The sequence below is a fragment of the Cottoperca gobio genome, chromosome 12 (assembly GCF_900634415.1).
Source record: "Cottoperca gobio chromosome 12, fCotGob3.1, whole genome shotgun sequence".
NCBI classification, from domain to species: domain Eukaryota; kingdom Metazoa; phylum Chordata; class Actinopteri; order Perciformes; family Bovichtidae; genus Cottoperca; species Cottoperca gobio.
In genome coordinates this window covers 14,790,677-14,811,645 of record NC_041366.1, presented here as the reverse complement: position 1 = coordinate 14,811,645, position 20,969 = coordinate 14,790,677, and the positions used below count along the sequence as shown (strand labels likewise).

Below are 20,969 nucleotides of genomic sequence, written 5' to 3'. Positions count from 1 at the left end.
CTAGATTAACTATCTTGTCAGTACACCTACCTTACCTGTGCATCCTTATATATACAGCCTCATTTCCCTCTGTTATATGTAGGACGGTTAAAAATCCAACAAGACCACACTTTTTGCAGGTTTAGTATATAGTAAGTTATTTGGCACTGACATTTATTAGGACATGGATTGGTTGTTTATTTCAACCCTAGGATGCACACTATTACATATGTGAGGCAGTTATGTGCAGTATACATTTAAGCCAGGGTGATTTGTACAATTTGCAAGGTGTTTTAATGCAGTTTTTCTGTTTGAAACAATAATATTGCTCTTAATAAAATCATCAATTCTTGATTGTTTCCCTCCCCCCTTTAGATTACGTTGAAATGCCTTTATTTGACCTCTGAAGCACTCAGGATCCATTAATGCACGATAAACAGAGACATACTGGAGTAATACGGATCTGCATAGGTGACCTGCATCACCCACACTCCGGGAGAGGACAGACTGAGCCAGGGAAAGGGGTTCCTGTCTCCTCCCGATCCCCTCCCTGCCTGGTGGCCATCTGTTGACAGTGAGCAACTGAGTCCAGCTTGGAGAGTCCCGGCTGCGGCCTGGCACCCTGCCCTTATGGGGCAGCAGCCGGGGAAGTTTGTAGGGGACCAGAGGAGACCTAGTCTGCCGGCCTTCATCAAGGGTGGAAGGAGAGAGTCATCGCGCCATGGGACCCAACCCTGTAACGTTTTTGCTGTGCACGGTAAGAACACCCTTATAAGGTTACTTGTTATTGACAGCATGTATTTGTTTTTCAAACTGTCACCAGTTTGCTTAGTCCTATACATGTGTATAAAGAGAATGTTAAGGATTAACATTGCATCCTTTCGAGCATCATGTGCCCCCCACAGGCCAAGGATCAAATACTACGACACCTTTCTGTCTTCTGCTTCCCCGTGTGTCCGCCACATTACTTTTCAACAAATTTAATCACATAATGAAAACGAGCAGGCTAGCGTGACCGTTGTACGTATTGTTCACTGTCGTGAAAAAGCAATAATCCAAGATGCAGGGGATGTAACGATGCATCATTAGAAATCACAAGCGTGTACTGATGCCATCAACACCACTAAGGCTGCATCATCGAGAATGCAGCATCCCGGCTGAATGAAAGACTGCAATAATACGTTTTAACTGCTTATAATCAAACTTACAACACATTGATAATATAAGCAGCTCATAAAGCCACTCTGACCCTAGGGATGGTAAAATGACTCTGTACTTTTGATTGCTCACTTTTTTGGTCTGTGACGTTAACTGTTATCTGTCACTCGACTAATACAGAGTGCGATTAGTTTTGTAATGCTACACAACAACTTACTGCTGCTAGCAAGGCAGCCTTTAATCAAGGATATAATGCGCGGTAAACTGCAACATCTATGGTATTATCACTTTGTATCTCTCACATAGTGAACTGATGAACACATGAGTTGCTCTCAATATGATAGTGCAGTGGGGGTCATACTGACTCTTTAGCATTGTTCTCTACTGGTACATCCACTGTCACGCTGTTTGAAATGTTATTTATTTAAAAGAAAGAAGCATTCTGTTCAAAGTACCATCTGATTGATATTTGCTTTTGTGTTGTATTTTGTTGTTGTTGACTTTAGATTACAATTGACCTATTTTCATCTGGAAATGAGTTTACAGCTGTGCTGACAACACCTGATATAATGTAACTATCTTAACATTCATTAAATGTAGTGCACGTGTACATATAATACTCTAGTTTGTAGAAGGGAGAACTTGAGAAGCCATTAAATATAAAAAGAAAATAAGCTAATAAAGCAAAGTTTCAAAAAGTTTTTAACTTCTAACATCTTATCTATTGAGAGTACAATTTTACTTTTCTCACTTTTAGGCTCTCAGAATAATTTAATAAATTCCACTGACATAAAAAGCTGCTCACACATTTGTAAGATTGCAAACTTATGTTCTAGACAATTAATGGCTAACCTCCCGTCGGCTAACTTCCCTTCACAGTGGCACAATGAGTCGCAGCAGTCTCGTGGGGGCAAGTGCACTAAGACTGATGTTACAGGACAGCTTTGAGTGTAGGGCACACAGTTCAAGATGAGTCTGTCCCCGTCCTTACCCCTGATCTTACTAAGCTTGCCTTGACTGAGGAGCAGATGAAGTCAGAAACGATCAAGAATTCATCCACATCGATGATGTAAAGCAGGTTTTATAATGTGGCAGAGTTTGTACAGGATAGCGTCGTGTGTACTACATAGTGCGATAAAATATTCCGGATGGGGCAATGAACATTCAGGCTGCAACTAACAATTATTTGCATTATCATTTATTCTGCAGATTGTTTTCTCAATAAATCAATTTATCGTCTTGTCAATAAAATGTCAGTGAGTAGTAACATTGCCCATAACCAGTTCCCTGAGACATCTTCACATCAAAATGAAGAGGGATCCTGTTTACTATCACAGAGCGGACTACCATCATGCATTGCACAAACAGGAAAATTGGCACATTTAGATGGCCGCCAAATTAAAAAGGATAATTGTTAGTGGCTAAGTAAATCATTTTGGACGGACATATTAACCACAGATACACATGAAACATGGACCTGCATGAATGAGCCACTTACGCCCATGCTGCACTCCTCAGCCTCTGCTGGCACAGAGCCACACTGTGCTCTGCCAAGAAATGACCCTGTATACACTACATCCCACTTCAGATAGATGTCTTACCTGGGGGTGTTTCTTGTGTATCAATTAATCCATGATCTTAGAAAGCAGTGTTTTCTGGATAAGTTTCCTGATTTAAAGCCTTTCTTTATTTCTAATTCCCAATCAGAGCTTTTAAAGCGAGCATGGCAATGCACAGAAAGCAAACTTTTGTATTTTAATGTTTTCGGTGACATCATCCGTTATACTCGATGGTTTTTATTACTAGTTTTGGCTTATGAAAGTGCCTTCAGGGTGGTTTTAATCTTAATGTATTGCCCAGAATAGCACAACAGAAAATAACCAAGGTACGCGGAGGTTTGTTCTCTACCATAAATTAAGAAATATAAAACTTAATTGAATTGTCACTGGGGGGGTTAGGACAATTAAAACTACGAAATTTAGAGGTGGATCATAAAAATGTTCTCAAAATTTGGGAAGTTCCAATTCAGAAACATGAACATATCAGTTGAGAGACGGAGCTAAGCTGTAAGGTTTTTAAAACGATCACTTTCCATTGAACCGGATGCATTTCCATGCATCCAGCTAACTGATAAGTTTACCAAATGTGTCTGTAGGGCTCTGAATGCCTTGGCTGGAATACATTCCGCTGACTCCAAGTCTTGCATAACACAGAGGGGGACAGGACGGGGAAGGTCAGAAAAACAGAATGAAAGCTTTTGCCGGTAAATGGATCGAATTTGGCAAAAGGGTCAGTGACATGGGGCGTTCTTGTTTTCTCTTTCTGCCCCTTTCCTCCTGTGATGAGCAAGTTGGACTATTAGAGGGGATGTGAGTCATAGTGCAAGAGGAGGGCAATATAAACACATGATTTTACATTTTGTTTTTTTTTTTTCTTCCTGGTGAGCCCCAGCTAGTTAACACTGGGGCTAGCCAGCGCCGCGCTGCTTCTCAGCAGGCAGGTTCAGACCTCTGCATGCAGCTGCCTGTGAGAGAGGCAGAGGCAGCGAAGGGCAAGCAAAGACCTGTTTTTGCTCTTGGCACCTCTTGTGTACTGTACAGTGGAGAGGTATACTCTTATCGGATAGCTTGCACAGATCATAAGAATTGAGCAGAGTAGTACATTTCTGGAACACACGGCATTTCCAACATTTATTTTCTATGTGTGGCTCAGAAAACTGAGTTTCTCCTAAAGTTGACCCGGGAACTCAATGAATCACGGACTAGATTACAAGCTGCAGTAGGTTACCAGGCCTGTTTAAGAAAACAGGTCTGAGCACAACAGAAGAGTGCACTTGATCACTTCTTTCTACATAATGTTTACTTGTAGATACAAAAATACATTCTGGATCGACAATATGTTTGTTCAGCTGTGGTCATTGCTGATGTTCATCCACTTATAGCTACTAAAAATTGACCTCACTTTTACATTTTAGTAGCCATTCATCATAACTATATTTGTACACTTTTCTTTCTGCAGCTTGGCCCTGCCACACCAGCGCCGTATTGGGTATGAAACTCCAAAAGCAATTTAACCGAAATAGATTAATTGTAACAACAATGGTGTAACCACGATTTCTGTCAGAGATTGTCCCGGTTATTACACTCAGTAAAATTATTTGTTTTTTTTACTTCAAATATGCGCCTCCCTGCTTCCTCCCTTATTTTGAGCATGCAGGACATGGAGTCGCCGTGTAAAAGTATTCAACAAAGGAATTATGCCTTTTCATTTGTTTTCCTGCCATCCCCTGAAAAAAGGGCTGACGGATGAAAGAGGAAAGCAGAGCAGGATTTGGAGGTTGGAGGGTTAAAAAAAATAGCTCTCCGAAATAAGTTTAGCCCCGAGATGCAGTTCCGCAACAAGTGAACAAATACTTAGACGGGTACAAATGCTAGCATTATGTTTGTAGATGAATCTCGATGATCCGACACATATTCCACATCAACAATCCGCCTACTTGACTTCTTCCATTTATATCTTCTTTTATGTAACAGCAGTTTTTTGATCAGCTCGCCATATTACTAATGCAACTACTTGTACTGTTGCTGCTTCATATTAAGAAAACTATCTAAGGATTGTATATATACTGACACAATACAAACTCTCAGTACATTACATCATTACAGGTTTGCAAGAGGAGTTTCTAGACCTCCTGTCGATACAGGCATTTTGTTTGTAAAATGTGCCTTTTGTATGAAGCTTAACTTATTGGCGGTTAATCCTCCTTAACTTCCGAAAAACAGCTAGAAACAGTGTAAGGGTTTAAGAAACTGTGGTTTTTCCATTTGATTGGTCTCAAAAGTTTTACTACAGCCAACTTTAATTTGTAGACAACACAAAGAGACCAGTGCCAACCTGTGGTCATCAGCCAGACACGTTGGGTTACAGAAAATGCCGGGACCTCTGGCTTGTTGCTTGCTGCTTGTTGCTTGGATATGTTTCACTATGGGCACAACAGGACTTTTCTTCTTACTCATAAGCTTCACCCCACAATTTTTTCCTGTTTGACGCCTCGAGGCTAGACTGGCAAGCCGTCAAGTATGTACAAGGCACATTATAATGTGGGGATAAAGGAAGATGACACCCCGCTTGTTCATTGTCTTTATTTGCTCATTTCTATTCAGGGCCAGCGGGTGCTGGAGCAGTATGTACAAGGCAGAAAACAGGAAAAACACAGCACACCGGATAACATTGTGTCCATAAAGAAACAAACAATTTGGCTTGCATGTCTGCGGAGCACACAAAAGGGGAAACTGGAAAATATGTGTGCATCCTCAAAGTCTAGGTGTTAAGGCTCGGCTGTCCATGCCTGGTTCAAATCTGGCTAGGGATCCTTGGTGCATGTTATCCCCGGTGTCTTTCTCCTCTAATTTTTTATTCATCTCTATTTTGGTCTATCTGATAAAATCACTAACTACCTACTAAGACTATGTGTGGTAGTGTGTGCCAGCAGCATAGACATATCTATATTTGAAGCGAGCATTGTAATCATAACCGAGATATCTACGTTCTTAATCCACGACAAAGGTTTTGTTCTTCTTACATGCATATAAAGAGGCTTTAATATTTAAGTAATGGTGGTGAATGTACTTTTTAAAAGTTGTATTTTGGGCCAAGGTTAGACAGTCTAACCCCTCCTCTCGCTCGCTCGTGTGTGTGTGTGTGTGTTTTCTCTGCAGCAGCTGCATTGAGCGTTCATGCAGTAAGTCAATCCATTTCTCTTTTAGTCTGTCTCTTTCCTGGCTGGAACTCGAGGAATCTATACCGTCTATACACCAAATCTTCTCCCATGATCCCTCTGGGTTCTGAAGACGGGAGGAGGGAGGTTGTACGTCCCAAGTACATGCCCACGCAGCAGGCGCCTCATAGTAATGCTCATTCAGGCCAGCTGTTAGGCCCCTGGTGACTTGTCCTTTGCCAGTGGCTAGCCATGTCGCCAGACAAATGGACACGGACACAGACACAGACACACACACACACACACACACGAAAGGACTTCTCCCTTATCTAATCTGTATACTACTACATCTTGATAGTAGTTTGTTGGTCTTTTGTGATGGCATTTTGACAAGGTTGCCTGCAGAATTTAGTGTTTAGGTATGTCTAAATGTGGGTGTGTGTGAGTGTGTGACACATTTGTCCCTTGCCGGATGACACCTTGCTGATTAGTATGTGTTTTCCCCTCTCATCAAGTTTTGACCACCTGGAAAGGAGTCCACTTTAGTACCACCCTCGCTGATGACTGGTCAAAACAGCTGTGTTATAAATCAAGGTAGTCTACTATGCGTTACAAGTCCCCTTCTTTTTAACTCGTGTGATCAAAGTTCACAAGAACCTGAATTCAGGAAACTAATGGCAGTCGTGTGCTGGTGCAAAACGTCAGCATTTGGGAATGATAAAGTCAAGGTAGTTCTCTACAAAAACACATATGACCATGCATTTCCTACAGAGAAGCAGAATATTCTATATTGTCTATCTAATTATAGTCCTTTCTACATAGGACTGGTTTACAGTGAGTACTCAATTATTAAGGTTTTAGACCTCCAGGTATTTTTCAGATACCGAGACCAGTTAAGAGGTTAAACATTACCACGTATTTCACAAGTTGGGTTTGAAAAGGTTGTAGGATAAGACCAGGATGGACAGATGCTTAGCATACAAGATATCTATGTAGTTTTTTATGTCAGTAATTTCCAATGATAAAACATAATGTTGCTTTTGCTGTTAATAAGCTTTCTTCATAGCAGACATTTCAAATCTTCATAGTAGAAAAAGCGCTACAGTGTTACTGACAACGTTGGCTCAGAAGTAAGCTGTGAGCGTCAACCAGCATGCACGTTACCAGGACCCTTAAAAAGCTTAATGCAATTCAACAATTGCTTATGTTATTATTTAGACCTCTGCTCTTTCTACTGTGACATATCAAAATGCTGCTCATGAAAAAGGCCAATTGTCTTAAATTGAATCATTTGACCAGATCAATAGATTCCTTGTCTACAGCTTCTTCATCCTCTGCATCTTGAGACCGCCCGCTGTATGTGATCTGTTGCACCAGAGGTGTGTTGAGTAATATTACCCATTTTACACAGAGAAAAAGAGAGAGAGAGAGAGGGAGAGAGAGAGTTGAACATAAGGCAAGCCACAGCAGTGGAGTGAAGAATGTGACCTCTTGTGCATTCCTCCCTCAAATAACTGGTGCAATCCCCTTCCCTCCCTCCCTCCCTCCCTCCTTTCTCCTCATTTTCTCCCTTCCTCTTTTTGTCTTTCTTTCCTTTTTGTCTTTGTCTTTCTATTTCTTTGTCTTGCGCTCATTGTAAGGTTTTAGTTTATGTGGATTTTACATTTCCTAGAACAGTTTTATAGACATGGAGAACAATAGCAAAAACTTGCAACAGGCTATAATAATGAAAATCAGCAGACAATAATGGAGCACAGAATACAATAGTATTAGTAACAGAACATAAGCAGCAACATTACCAGCATTTAGAGTGTAGAAGTTGAGAGTATATTCAGTTTTATATATGAGATATGGTTACATAGGTATGCATTATGAATTATTTGAATGGTTAACTGCTATCTGCCACTATTTTTGTCATGTAAAACAAGGTCATGTCACTTTTTATGAATGTATGGATGGTTGATATTAAGCTACCTTGTGTTTATTTAGAATTAATTACCATGCTTAAAAAAATTTGTACCGCTAAAGTTGTCCATCTGCTTATGATAAATTCATTTAATTTGAAGAAGAAGAAAAAAAACCCCAAATGCAAATAAAGAGAGAAAAGCTCACACAAAGCGTAAACCAAAGGTCTTTCCATATACATAAGGTACACAGTGTTTTGCACAGAACAATTGAAAGTAATAAGCATGTCGGTTAAGGACAAACAGTCCTGTTGAGTCATCGACGTTCACCCTGGTTTTTATTATTTGGATTCATTTCAGCGTCTGGAACAGTGTTAATGTTATGCAATCCAGGCTTGTGATAGCCCAGTTTCTGACAAGAAAATAATTATCAACTAAAATATATTTTTGTTTGTTGAACACTCGTGTAGCAGTTGCACGTACTGACATATTGCTTAAAATTTGGTTTGATCCACCGTTGTCAATCTAAACTTCCAGTCAGAACAATAAGAGGCCACCACGACGATCACTTCCTTTTCTTCTCTTTGCCGGTTATCCTTAAATTGTACTAACATGCGCCGTGTATACGTACAGTACATGCAACAATAACACTCTCATGCATACAGAGAACCTCCAAGTCAGGAATGCAGAGCGGCAGCTCTTCAATACCCGGGTCAACGCACACACACACTCGCATACATGAAAAACACCCCCTGTTCCCCACTCCATGCCCGAGCAGGCAGCCACAGCTCCAGACACAGCTGTTGTTTTCTCTGCAGACAACCTGCTACCTAGGATGCCAACTCTGTCTTATTTTGCAAAACAATTCAGCCATTTATGGGCCCTCTTGGTCAGAGAGCCTCCCCATGCAGATTACAGGATGAAAGTCCAAGGGGGCATGACTTGACACAAGGGCCTTCTTCTTTATATAAGGTTGATTTTGGTGTCTTAACTATCTATGATTCTATAGTTGGTAGAATGTTTTAAATTTAATTTCCCTTTTAGAAATTAGAAAAATCGTATCCACTTCTGGCCAGTTGCATTATTGTCTGGTTTGTCCCCCCCCCCCCCCCCCCTCACCAGTCCAGTCCATGCTGTACTGGTATGCTGTCCTGTCCCTTTGTGTTGTGTTAAGCTCCTCTTCATAGTGCTATAAGAGGAGGCCTGCTATGCTTGCTGCATCTGGATCCACTTAGACACGAAGAAGAACCGAAGCGGCTCCACTGCTGCCAGCCTGAGAGCCTCAGAGAGTCACTCTTCTATTTGTCTGTTTATGTTTTTACCCCAATGGGCATACAGACAAATGGGGGGTCTTTCCTCAGGCATTTAGATAACATCTCCAAGACATTTTATGGTGGATAGTCTATAAAAAAGCAGACTCTCCATGTTTTACTGTGTCTGTCTGCTCTTATTAAGGTGTTTGTGTATGCTTTTGCATTTGATAAATCAGACCCAAAGTATTAGCTGAAGCTTTAGCACTAGCTGTCTCTTTCGATCGCTCAAGAGTTGCAAACCTCCCACTCATACGTACACACGCGCCCTTTTCTTTGCTGCTTTCTCTCTCCCTGCTGAAAGAGCTTGGCTCTCCTTGTCTGCACACTTATACAACAATGGAATATAAAAAGTTGTGCTTTCAATCCAGCACTCAAATTGAGTAGTTGAGTTAAATTGTGAAAAGGACTGGATTAACACCCTCTCCTCTCCTCACACACACAGGTTGCTATTTCTGAGTTGAGCTAATTTGTCTGGGATCTCTTTTGCCGTCTTAATTTTCGACATGATGATTAATGCAGCCTTTTATTCTTTTTTTTTTTTTAATTTTATTATTTAAGTGATGAATAGTTGTGTGCATTTGACCTGGCTTTGTCAAAGTATGGAATTGTAACTCTCGGCTAGCATGCATACATTTCTATTCTCTGCAGGTTTGAATATTTTTTTGGCAATTCATAGTTTTGCCTGGGCCTACAGCAGTCTATCGTGCGGAGAAACGAGCAAAGGTTCTGCCGAGTTACCTGGTTTGTGTCGCCCTGTTTTGTGTTAGTCCTCGTTATAAAATGGTTCCTCCCAGTCCCGTCCCAATAGGTCGTCTGGGTTTAGCTCTGCGTGCTAGCAGATCTTCCCGCCGCGTCTGTATAGAAGGTTGTTGTAAAGCTGAGCCGACAGTGGACAGTTAACGGGTCACCTCAAATGAGAGGGATTTGGCTAGAGAGAGAGTTTCTGTGTGAGCAGATACACAAGAGCATGCACATAAAGTGGATTTCATCATAAAATGTGTTTAATGACCTCTGGGTCAGTTACACTGTTTCCATGTAAAATACATTTGGAAAACCGCTCCTGAAAAAGCCCAGAGAGAATTGGTATAAAAAAACATTGTTTGCCTTTTGTTCTCTGTCTGCATATGGGAATTTCTGCACAGCCGTCGCTTTAGAAAATATTTTAAAACGCTTGCATGTTTGCGTTCTGTATGTTCGGTTTCATTGTTGTCCACATTAGTAACCTATTGCCACCTCAGGCTGATGCTGGAGCCCTTAAGCTCGAACCAGAGAAGCCACCGTTTTGTTCGTAAGTGTCCACTCTCCCTGCGGACAATACTAAGTGGAGAATTATGTGGAACTCAAAACCCCGTAACCTCATGTGCTGGTCTGCACCGCTCAGACACCCTGACTCCATTCTCCAGAGAGCCCTGAGTAAACAGCCACACACACACACACACACACACACACACACACACACACACACACACACACACACACACACAGAGAGATCCATACCCCACATGGCTGTTATAGATTGCTATGACTGCTGGGTTAGGCGATGCAGTGGAAGGATGTGCAATTCAGAATTAGGCTACTATTATGAACGCTGGCTTTGTCTCTCACCCCGTCTACCACCCTTATCCTCCTCTGTAATTTGAAAGCTTGATCTGCTGAGTGTAATAACTCTTGTTCCATGGACAGGAATTATTGCCAAATGTTGGCTGGCTTACATTTCTTACATTATTTGTGTGTGTGTGTGTGCGTGTGTGTGTGTGTGTGTGTGTGTGTGTGAGAGATCCCGTATGCATGGAGCGGGTAGGACAGAAATCAAGCAGTCGTCACATATCATTGTAACATTTAGCCTAAAGACAATATCTTCTTACCAAGTATTCATTTATCATACAAGTGAATGGCTTACTTTTTCCTTCGTTGCCTTGCCACATGTCAAAATGTTCATAGCAGATGTCAGTAGCAGTTAATCATGTAATGATATGAATTATTGAGGTGCATTCTTGCTCTTTGAATTCTGGTAAAAAATAAAAAAAGTAATGGGCTAAGTGTAAAAGTAATACCCGGTTCATAATTGATGGTTAGATATGATTATGTGACATGTCAAATACAAATATGGATTCATGTCAACATTTTCTAAATGCTATGACACTAGTGTAGATCGAATTGTTACGCAGTTGCCGCCTCAGAGTTTGGGAATACAACCTGTTCCCCGCTTGAAGATTTAAAGAACGGAATTAGGAGGGGGGGTACATGAGAGGAAAAGGGCCAAATCCATCCCGTGGGTGGATGTACGTCAGCTAACTGTTAACATACACGGCCCGGATTATAAAACGCGAGCGAGCGATTCTCCTATGAGCTCACTTCCAAACAATGTGCTTCATGTTTCTCCATCTGCAACCTTTTTTCCTCTTTCCTCCTCCTCCATTTTTTTATTTTTTTTTTATAGCCCCTCTCCTCTTCCCTTCATCCTCTCCTCTCCCCAACACTTTGGGACTGCGGTAAGTTAATGGGCCTTTCTCGGAGTTTGAGGAAGCCTGCATTTCTTCTTAATTGGCGTTTTGGGGTGGTGCATGAGTGGAACACAAATGTTTGCCATACCAGCACTGCAGCGATGATGTATAGCCTGGTGCCATGTGACTGGATGTTCAGGGTATTGAGGTCATTACTTGCAAAGCAAATTTGAGACTGAGCCAAGTTTTAGGAATACCCATAGATGCTAATGAGAGTGTCACTACCCACACCAAACGGACAAGCATACTTGAGCCATCAAGTGTATATAGTGGATGTGTAATGTTAGGCCAGCCCATGTCAAGTCTGTAATGTCACTTTTGATTTTGAGTTTTTTGGATTCCTCCCAGTGTAAAATGAAAATCTTAATCTTGACCGCTAACTATTGTTTGGGAAATACTTTGACAACGTCAGAGCACCTTTTCTGAACTTTATGCTTTTCCCACAATTGAAGGACTTTTCCGACTGTCAGAAGTCTCCTATAAAACCAGCGTAATAACACGCATTATATGGACCCTTGAGGATACATGCCCAGCCATTAGCAAACTTGCTCATAAACGTAATGACCTACATCTTGTGCGAGTAACACATTGCTCAGACAGACATGATCTTATATTTGCTTTCTTCAATTATTTTTTCCTCTTTATTCTCTCTTCTCCTTATAATATTCTCCTTGTCCTATATGTTGCACATGAACCAGTTATGTCTTCAGAAACATCTGTTTATTGTTCTCTTCTCCTCTCTTTGTTTTACTTGCTAAGTGGACCAGTAAACCTGGCTTCCAACAATATTTGCAAACTCTGGTTGACATAAAGATTCAGTCGGGCACCCTGTAAAGGTCATGTTACTGTTTTCACTTTATGTTTTTAAGATGGAAACAAAATCTGTTTAAGGCATTGTACCTTGTATATTTTTCTGTATGGGGCATATTTGTAGTAATTGCATTTGCTTAGTCATTCGAAATTCCAGTGACCAGCCAGTTATCTGGTTTTGCACTCATGCTATGGTGTCATCAAGCCGGCCTCCCACCAGCATGTCATCACCCACTGGACTGGGCTTCTTATCTCTGAAGTGATGTTTGTCATTAAATGGAAAAATATTTCCCCGACATAGTCAGTAGATTATAGCTGCTCTTGTGGTTTCAATCTTCAACTTAATGACGGCCGACAATCCTATGAGCCCATATAACATGAGTGGGTCAAAATAACGGACACGCATAACAATATCCTGCAATAAAATAGAGAGTGCACCTCCAGACATTATGAAAGATAACAACATGAGTTTCACAATTGCAGTGTTTGTTGCATGGCTATTGTTTTGAATTGTATTAGGTTGTACGGGTGTTAACGATGATCTTCACCCTCTGTAGATGGCTTACTGTAATTTAGGCAGAGAAATACATAATGCTCACCTGATATCCTGTAATAAAGAAAAGGAGAAGACTCATTGGATTAGATTTTACAACATCATTTGTGCAGAGATGTTCACTGTGGTTAGCTTGAGCAAAAGAGAAAAGTAGCTCAATGTAAGTGCAAGTATTGGAGAAAGGTGGATTTAGATGAGACGTTCGCATTGTTGAGTGAGATGGAACAACAAGCAACAATTGGTAGAAGAGTGCCGAAGCCACAGAGCTCAAAACATTACTTTTTTTGACGGATGCATTTCTAAGCACAGCTGTAGTGACATTTCCTGTCTTTTCAGTGGATTGTGTTCAGAAGTATGGCTGAACCTCTGAGTGAGTTGTGAATCGCTACACTTTGAGACAGCTGAGAAAAGACAGAACGGAGATTTTTAAAAAGTTGTGTCGTAAGACAACTTGGCTTCTTCCAAGGGTTATTTGTTCTCCCTGTTAGCAGCTCTTAACAACCCCAGTTCTGGTTCCAGAACTGATTCTTCAACCTGTAAACATTTCACAATGATGAGAGAGAGAAAAAGCATGGTAGAGAGAGAGAGAGAGAGAGAGAGAGAGAGTGAGAGCAGTAGAAAGACAGTGAGAGGGGGAGGGGGGCTACAAAGTTGGAGGAGGAGCTTCTTGTAATCATCTCATGACTTCAACAGGAGGGAAGAAGAATTGTTTTTGGTCTGTAGTGAACCTAAACTCCGAACACAGTTTAAACGAGACTTCTGCTGCTATTGTCCCATATTGCTATGAATTTTGGGTGATGGTGTGCTGTTTATATTCTCCTTGGAGAGTGCTTGTGTGTGGTAGCGGTCTCTCTCTCTCATTGTGTGTGTTTGCTGCTGGAGGTGGGAGGGCTCAGCTGATGTCATTGAGTGCAGCAGGCTGAGCCTGAAAGAGGCCCTTTGTTGGCAGCTGAAGCCGGAGTAGTCCCTGTGCCTCAGATACACACTCACACAGGGGACAGGAGAGAGGAATGGCACCGTTCAGACTGCCCTACTGCCCACTCAACTGACACATCTACAGGTCGAGCAAGCTTTTGGACCAAACCTGCGCTTCTGGATAGTTGTTTTATCTTACTAAAGTGGAGCTAACCCAAGAGCCCAAAAGCAAAAGAGGGGGAAAAAAACATGGAGACGCTCAGAAGAGAAAGTTGATAGACTTTGCCGGACAGCGGACTCTGCTTTTTCTGTTTCGGCAAGGAGTGTGGCGAAAAAGAGGAAAGACACCAGCTGAAAGGACTGAGGGAAAGAAAACAAGTATATTTCAACACCTATTTTGGCTTAGTGCCGTTTCCTCTTTTGTCAGCGTTTGCCTTGTGTTTGAACTTTTTCTTCTGTTGGACACATGTAGAGGAGAAACGTTCGAGGGACGTCTGATTTAAAGAAGCAACAACATTTTCAAGCGGGAAGGGAAAGAAAGCAAATGAAAATGTTGGAGATATGCCTGAAATTGGTGGGGTGTAAATCTAAGAAAGGCCTCTCGTCCTCCTCCAGCTGTTACTTGGAAGGTAAGAATACTTTGTGATGGCTGTAGTGTCGATCTTTTGAGCTCGGGCCGTGATTTTTAAGTTGAATCTTTGGAGAAGTATAAACAACAATTTAAAGAAGAGATGTCACACAAAGATAATGGCGTGGCTTAGGAGACACGGGGAGAAGGATAAACGATGAAGTATGACCGTGTAAAGGCTAAACAATGATTTCTGCACTGTGGAAACAGAGGAATGGGGAGGGGAAAGCAGAGACTAAGCACAGGGGAGGGTGAGGGAGGCCAGACACACTGGCTAGCTGAAGAGGAAAGAAGTGGAAAAAGAGACGGAGAAGAGAATACAAGGAAATCTGACTCCTGGTCGTGTCCCACTTAACTCTTGTTTATGAGGAGAGGGGATCTAATCTCAGTCTGCGCTTTTCTTTTCGGTTCTCTGCTATGCTCTAGTACATGAATCTCATTCACCGTTTTCTATAGTGAATTTAGAAGATAAGGTAGATCTATATATTCCACACACTCTTTGTAGTATGCAGACTAGCCATTACTTATTTTCCATTACTTCTAATTACACAGTTCTGGTCACAGTTAAAGTGGGTAATTGATTTGCCCATGATGTATGAAGGGGACGCAAGGGGAGTTCGAAGAAATCCAGGCACATCTAGTCTGTACATGATCAACATAGTAATTGATTGGCAATGGAAGACTCAGTGAAGTCTTATGTGTGCCAAAGATTGCGCAACTAAATGATTTAATAGAGTTAATAGTCCTGGTACGCTCCCCACTGAAGTGGATGACAGTGATAGAGAGTCTCTAATTTCCAGACCATATGGTACAAGGCACTGCAATTCTCCTGCCGAGATGTTCCACCCCAAATTAAACCTTTCTGACCTTGACTACTTCATTATAGCTGAAGGACTCATTTGTATTTTAATCCAAGTAGTAAGCCATTTGACATAATTCGAATGATGATAGTCTATAAATACTTAATGACACCTTTTAGTTCTACTAAATAATGAGTTCAGTTGCCTTATTATATCCTCTACTCTCCTCCGTTGGGCTCTGGTCTGAACATCTGTTAACATTTCTCCCACAGTGGATAGAACCATATCAAATGTATGATCTGAATCTGTTCCCCTTGTTCTCCACCACCTCCCACTCAGGTGATGACAGCTGATGCAAGAGTAATATGTAAACTCGAGAGTCTTCCTCTCTCATCCCTCAGAAGTATGTGGGGTAGGACTAGGTTTCAACTTCATGGAAGAGGAACACACTGCTATATAGATTCACAGTGTTGGACCCAGAGTGCTGGTTTTAGTTGCATTTGCCTTTTTAATCCGAGGTGTAAATCAGCTCTTTTAAGATGACTAGAATCAAAACTATCTCTCGTGGTCACCAGGACAACGGTGAACCAAACATGACGGGGTTTCTTTTTTGGGAGAAATGTCTGTCTTGCATCAGTATGTGAGTGTGGGTGCATTCCTATTGCGCATATAAATGCAGTCATAGCTATGAACCTTTGCAAGTTCTAAACATATCTAATCATTTTGAGTGTCATCTCAATAATGCAGCTAGGACATGCTCCCTTTTTCATATGTCTTCTATTTTCTTCTCCCTTTGTTGTCATGGTCCATGTGTCAGTGTGCTGTCGCCCTCTCACAAAGAGCTGTGGTATTTGTGGCCCGTAAAGTGGACATGTGTGGTATGGGCTGCTCAAAAAGCGCTGCCCACACACTTTATGAGCAGGCCAAACTCTGGCTCTCTGCTCTGCATCTTGCCTTGTGGAGCTCTTTTTCTTTATTGCTTGATCTCTGGCCTCAGCTTAAGCCCAAATTTGACAAAACATGGCCAAAGTGTTTCACTCCAGTCATAGTGTTACCTGTATTTGTTTGCCTTGGGATCACGCATTTAAAGCGACAGTTTGAATTTTAGGATCTTGTGTCAAAGAAATCTGAACTGTAAGACGCAAAACCTCGTCAAACATTTTTCAGATGATTGTGGCGAGTCATTGACATCACTCATCATTCCATGGAAATGAAAAAGAACCATTTTTTCCAATGCTAATCAGACATCGTTTCATTACCGGAATAATGATGATGTTCTATGACTACATTCTCGGGCTTAAATCTACGACTCTATGAAAAGTGCCATATTGTAGGCTGGTGAAAGTCTTTCATCGGCCCAACACACTGGTGCCTGCAACTTGTCAACAAAGTCATGTGACTGGCTGTGTGCCACGCATGTTCTGTTTACTTCCCTAGGGTTAGACTAGTTTTAAGTCTTGAATGCTACAAATGATTTGTTTACTAGGCCTACTTCTTCTCTACTGTGACTCTAAAGCTCCTTCAGCTGCGTTGGATACTGTACAAAACTAAATGTATTAAATTTGATATTAATTCATTGTTGCTCACGGTCCGTCTTCAGCACTTTCACAAACATTTGCTTTACCTTTTTTTATTAAACATCAGGTATTTGGACAATCATTATTAATTAATGATATAATAATCAAGCACAATCTTGATTTCTTTTGCACCTCATATGTGGAATAAACTCTCCCAAAACTTGAGATCTGCTCCAAATCTCAGCTCCTTGAAATCAGGCTTTAAACCTTTTCCATTTGCCACTGCATTTTATTCAATTAAACTTGCGACTATTCAGTCTCACCTTGCATCATTTTGGCTGCAATGTAATTTTAAACTTTGAAATGCCTTGAATGTTGAATAATATATATAAATAAACTTGCGCTGCCTTGTCCTGAGTATTCCTGCAGTTGCTTGCAGATCTGTATTTGACAACAGTTTGAAGCATCCAGAGAGGCTTCATGCGACTCTCGACCTCACAAACTGTGAGCTATGTTTCCACCAAATCCAGCTGTGCTTTGATCACTTCATGCACTTTGTTCTTTTCTCCAAGTCAAGGTAATAACCTAATCCTTAAATTGGGACTACATCACAGTGATACAGCACACAAGTTCTGGGAGATTTTGGCAGATTGTTCACGTTGGTCTCCTTCTGATCGGACAGACCTTCGCAGGCATAATGTCTGTAAAAGATACATTAGGTGATCTCACGCCTTAATTTTTTTTGCAGAAACACACTGTAGACCTGTGGAATCTTTCCTCAACTAACATCCAGTTATGCAATAAATGTGGTGAGCAAGTGAGTAATATGCTACATTATGCAACTTAGGGACTTGGTTTTGCTCCAATGCTTTCCATCATATGATAAAAAGATGCTATTTCATATTTGACAATGACCTCATCAGGTGAATCCAATAGCTTTTTAAAGGGTTTTATGAGCCTTTAAAGTAGAAGGAAACAAATATCAAAAGATATATGGTTTTCAATTGACATAATAATTGATAATACAATGGCTGACTGTTCCATCTTGTTTGTGCGTATGTAAGTGCAATATGCTTAAGGTTGGCCACAGTTTTCCTGCCTGCGGTACTCGTGATGTGATATGATGTCCTAATTTAAAACCGTTGTTGACAGCTGGTTTTATCAGACTGACCAGCATTTCAGACATGTTGGCAAAGGTCTGCCTCTGTATGTTACTGAGCAAAAGCCTTTTCAACTTTAAATCTTTGTTAATCCACTCGGGATAGACATTTTAGCTCCAAATGTCTATTCATAACATGGACTGAAGTTTATGACGGCAGAACAGAGATGCGCAGTGAAGCAAATTCTCAGTTGGTGATGTGAGTAAAATAATCTCTCATTGGAGGCTTCAACTTTAAAGACATTTTTATTACGTACGGCTAAAAACAACACCTACAATGTTCACAGCCAGTCAATGGTGTTTTTGTTTTTAACCGCCAATAGGCGCGATAATTAAATACGTTGTCAGTTCCCTCCTTGTGCATCAATTATTTATTTAGCTTCCTAGGTCCAATTGATGTATTTTATTTTTGTATTTAAAACAGGATGTGGGAAAAACTGCAAATATGTTTTAATTTAATTTGTCATCTGTGCATCGTTCTTAAGTATTGCGGGTAGTTTCACAGTAGAAGGGCATCATTTCTAAATGACTAAAGAAACATAATTACAAGTCAGTGGCCAGTAATACTTAGGTTTGTCACATGTTAGTAGCGAGCAACTATTTCCAGTCATACTGTGTGTTTGTGTAAAATTTGGAAGCTAACTCTCAGTTTCAGTGTGTTACTTCACTTTTTGTGAGTCAGTTTCATAAAGGTGCTGTGTTTGTGCTATTTTCTTACAAATTGATTTAAAATATGTCTTCACATCTTCCTCAGTGTGAAATTCTCACTGGAAGGTGAAAACATACAGCTGTAGCCCAAAGTCTCTGTTGGAAGGAAGTGGGTGTTTGTGAGCTGGGGGGGGGGGATGAAATGTAAGATGCCTCTAAAACATGTGTGACAACAGCTGAGCAAGCTACACAATAAAGCTCACGTTTAGGCCGAACTGCGGGTAAAGTTCTCTCCTCGCTTCGCTCTTCCGTTTTCTCTCTTCCTCTTAAAACCCCCGTTTTCTTCTTCTTTTCTCCTCATTCTTTCCACTTTCTACATTTTGTCATTTAGCCATCAGATTTACTGCTCTAAAATGGCTATAATTCAAGCTGCGTCTGTAGTTAACATAACTATAAATTAAAGCTCTTTGAACCTGGGCTTATTACCTGTGAGTGCAAGCACATCCATTTCCCTGTTGCAGTGAAGATTCATGCTGAGACACATTCTCACGGTCTGGTGTGTGTGCTCGTTGTCTAGGTATTCGAGAAAATGAAAACTAAGCGGGGGATAATCCAGGAAATGAAAAGTTATAAAGACAGCGGGGACACAGTGGGTCACATGATCAGGTTTATTACTCTAATCCCACTTTGGGATCACAGCTGATGACCTGCTTGTGGGAGCAAGGCCCAGTTGAAGGGGATGTAGAAGAATTTAAATGACACACGGAGAGGCAACAGTTGACATTGTTGCTGAATCGTCCTATATGTGTGAAGCTGGATGGGAAAACTGCCTCACAAAGTTGCTGCATACCAAACACACGCCTCAGTATTGCATTGTTTGATGTTTTCCCCTCACATTTGTGTTGTTTTTGTCTTTTAGAAGCTCTCCAGAGACCAGACTTTGAGAGTCAGGGTCTGACAGAAGCGGCCCGCTGGAACTCCAAAGAGAACCTGTTGGCGGGACCCAGCGAGAATGACCCCAACCTGTTTGTCGCACTCTATGATTTTGTGGCCAGTGGCGACAACACACTCAGCATTACTAAAGGTAAGAAAAAGAGAAGAATAAGACCATTCTCATAAGTTACTATAGAGTAGTTTGTTTTCAACTAGGGGTGGTTCAGAGCATTTTGACGTAGGGGTATGGTTGAATCAATAAGATAGTAATGCCAATATATTATTGCCTTTTTGACAACAGTCACTATTAGTGGGTGTTGGAAGTGGCATAGTTAAGTTTCAATAAGTTCATGAATCCTACTGTTGATCTGCTTATTTACTTCCTGTCTCCTTCCCTCTCCGTCTTCATCCCCGTCTGACTCTCACTTCCTGACGATGGTCTCACACATGTTTTTTTCTTCTTCTTCTGAACCGACTGTAAAACAATACCACAGATGGATCACACAGACAAACACAGGAAGGAAGGAGAGAACATATGCACCGGAATAAACAAGAAAATGTTCCATACAACATTACTTTCCATAATATGAGCCAATGCACAAAACAAGCTTTCATTTGACTTGGAGTCTATATTGCACGTTAAATAACCAATTTGAAGTTTGATCAACAGAATTTGGCCACTTGTAGTATTTTTGTTTTGTTTTATCCAATCTAAGCTAAAGTGAAGACGTGCATTTCTTTAGTTTCGGTCACCAAATGACTTGTGGGAAAGAAAGTTTCAATCTGAGGAAGCATAACATTAGATACAGTTCATTTCCGCATGTCTAACTTGAAACATGTTGAGTTCAGTTATTGTGCAGTGTCCATGCCGCTGTTCTTAATGCAAACAATATGGAAGATTCACAACAATCCTAAAGGTCTCAGGAATAAGCTCTAACCATTAAAGATGATATTAAAGTATGGGTATGCAGCCAACGAGGTACTTCTTCCTGGTTAATTCCATTTTTGAAAATCCTGCATGTTGACTAGGAGAGAAGCTGCGTGTGCTGGGTTACAACCACAACGGCGAGTGGTGCGAGGCACAGACCAAGAATGGCCAGGGTTGGGTGCCGTCCAACTACATCACCCCTGTCAACAGCCTGGAGAAGCACAGCTGGTACCATGGACCCGTGTCTCGTAACGCTGCAGAGTACCTGCTCAGCTCGGGCATCAACGGAAGCTTTCTTGTCCGCGAGAGTGAAAGCAGCCCCGGCCAGAGGTCCATTTCTCTGCGGTACGAAGGGAGAGTCTACCATTACAGGATTAACACTGCGTCTGACGGCAAGGTAGGCATCAGAAAACAGAAACGCATACTGTATATACACACACGCCAAGAATAACTTCTGTCTACTTAATAATAAAGGCGTGATTATGTCGACTTTTAAATTCTAA

The 20,969-nt window shown here is 41.2% G+C and overlaps 1 protein-coding gene across 5 annotated transcripts in view; it reads left to right on the top strand.

Moving 5' to 3' along the window:
* Positions 1–360: 360 nt before the first annotated feature.
* abl1 (c-abl oncogene 1, non-receptor tyrosine kinase) overlaps positions 361–20,969 on the top strand; it is a 28,486-nt gene continuing 7,877 nt past the window's right edge. For 2 of the 5 annotated variants that reach the window (XM_029444313.1, XM_029444312.1), the window contains exons 1-3: positions 361–736; positions 19,525–19,689; positions 20,568–20,863. In XM_029444313.1, the coding sequence (XP_029300173.1) occupies positions 610–736; positions 19,525–19,689; positions 20,568–20,863 (588 nt within the window). In that variant the 5' untranslated portion in view covers positions 361–609. Of the gene's footprint in view, positions 737–13,618; positions 14,483–19,524; positions 19,690–20,567; positions 20,864–20,969 lie in introns of those variants that run through there. The other 3 variants (XM_029444316.1, XM_029444314.1, XM_029444315.1) reach the window with 2 other exon arrangements.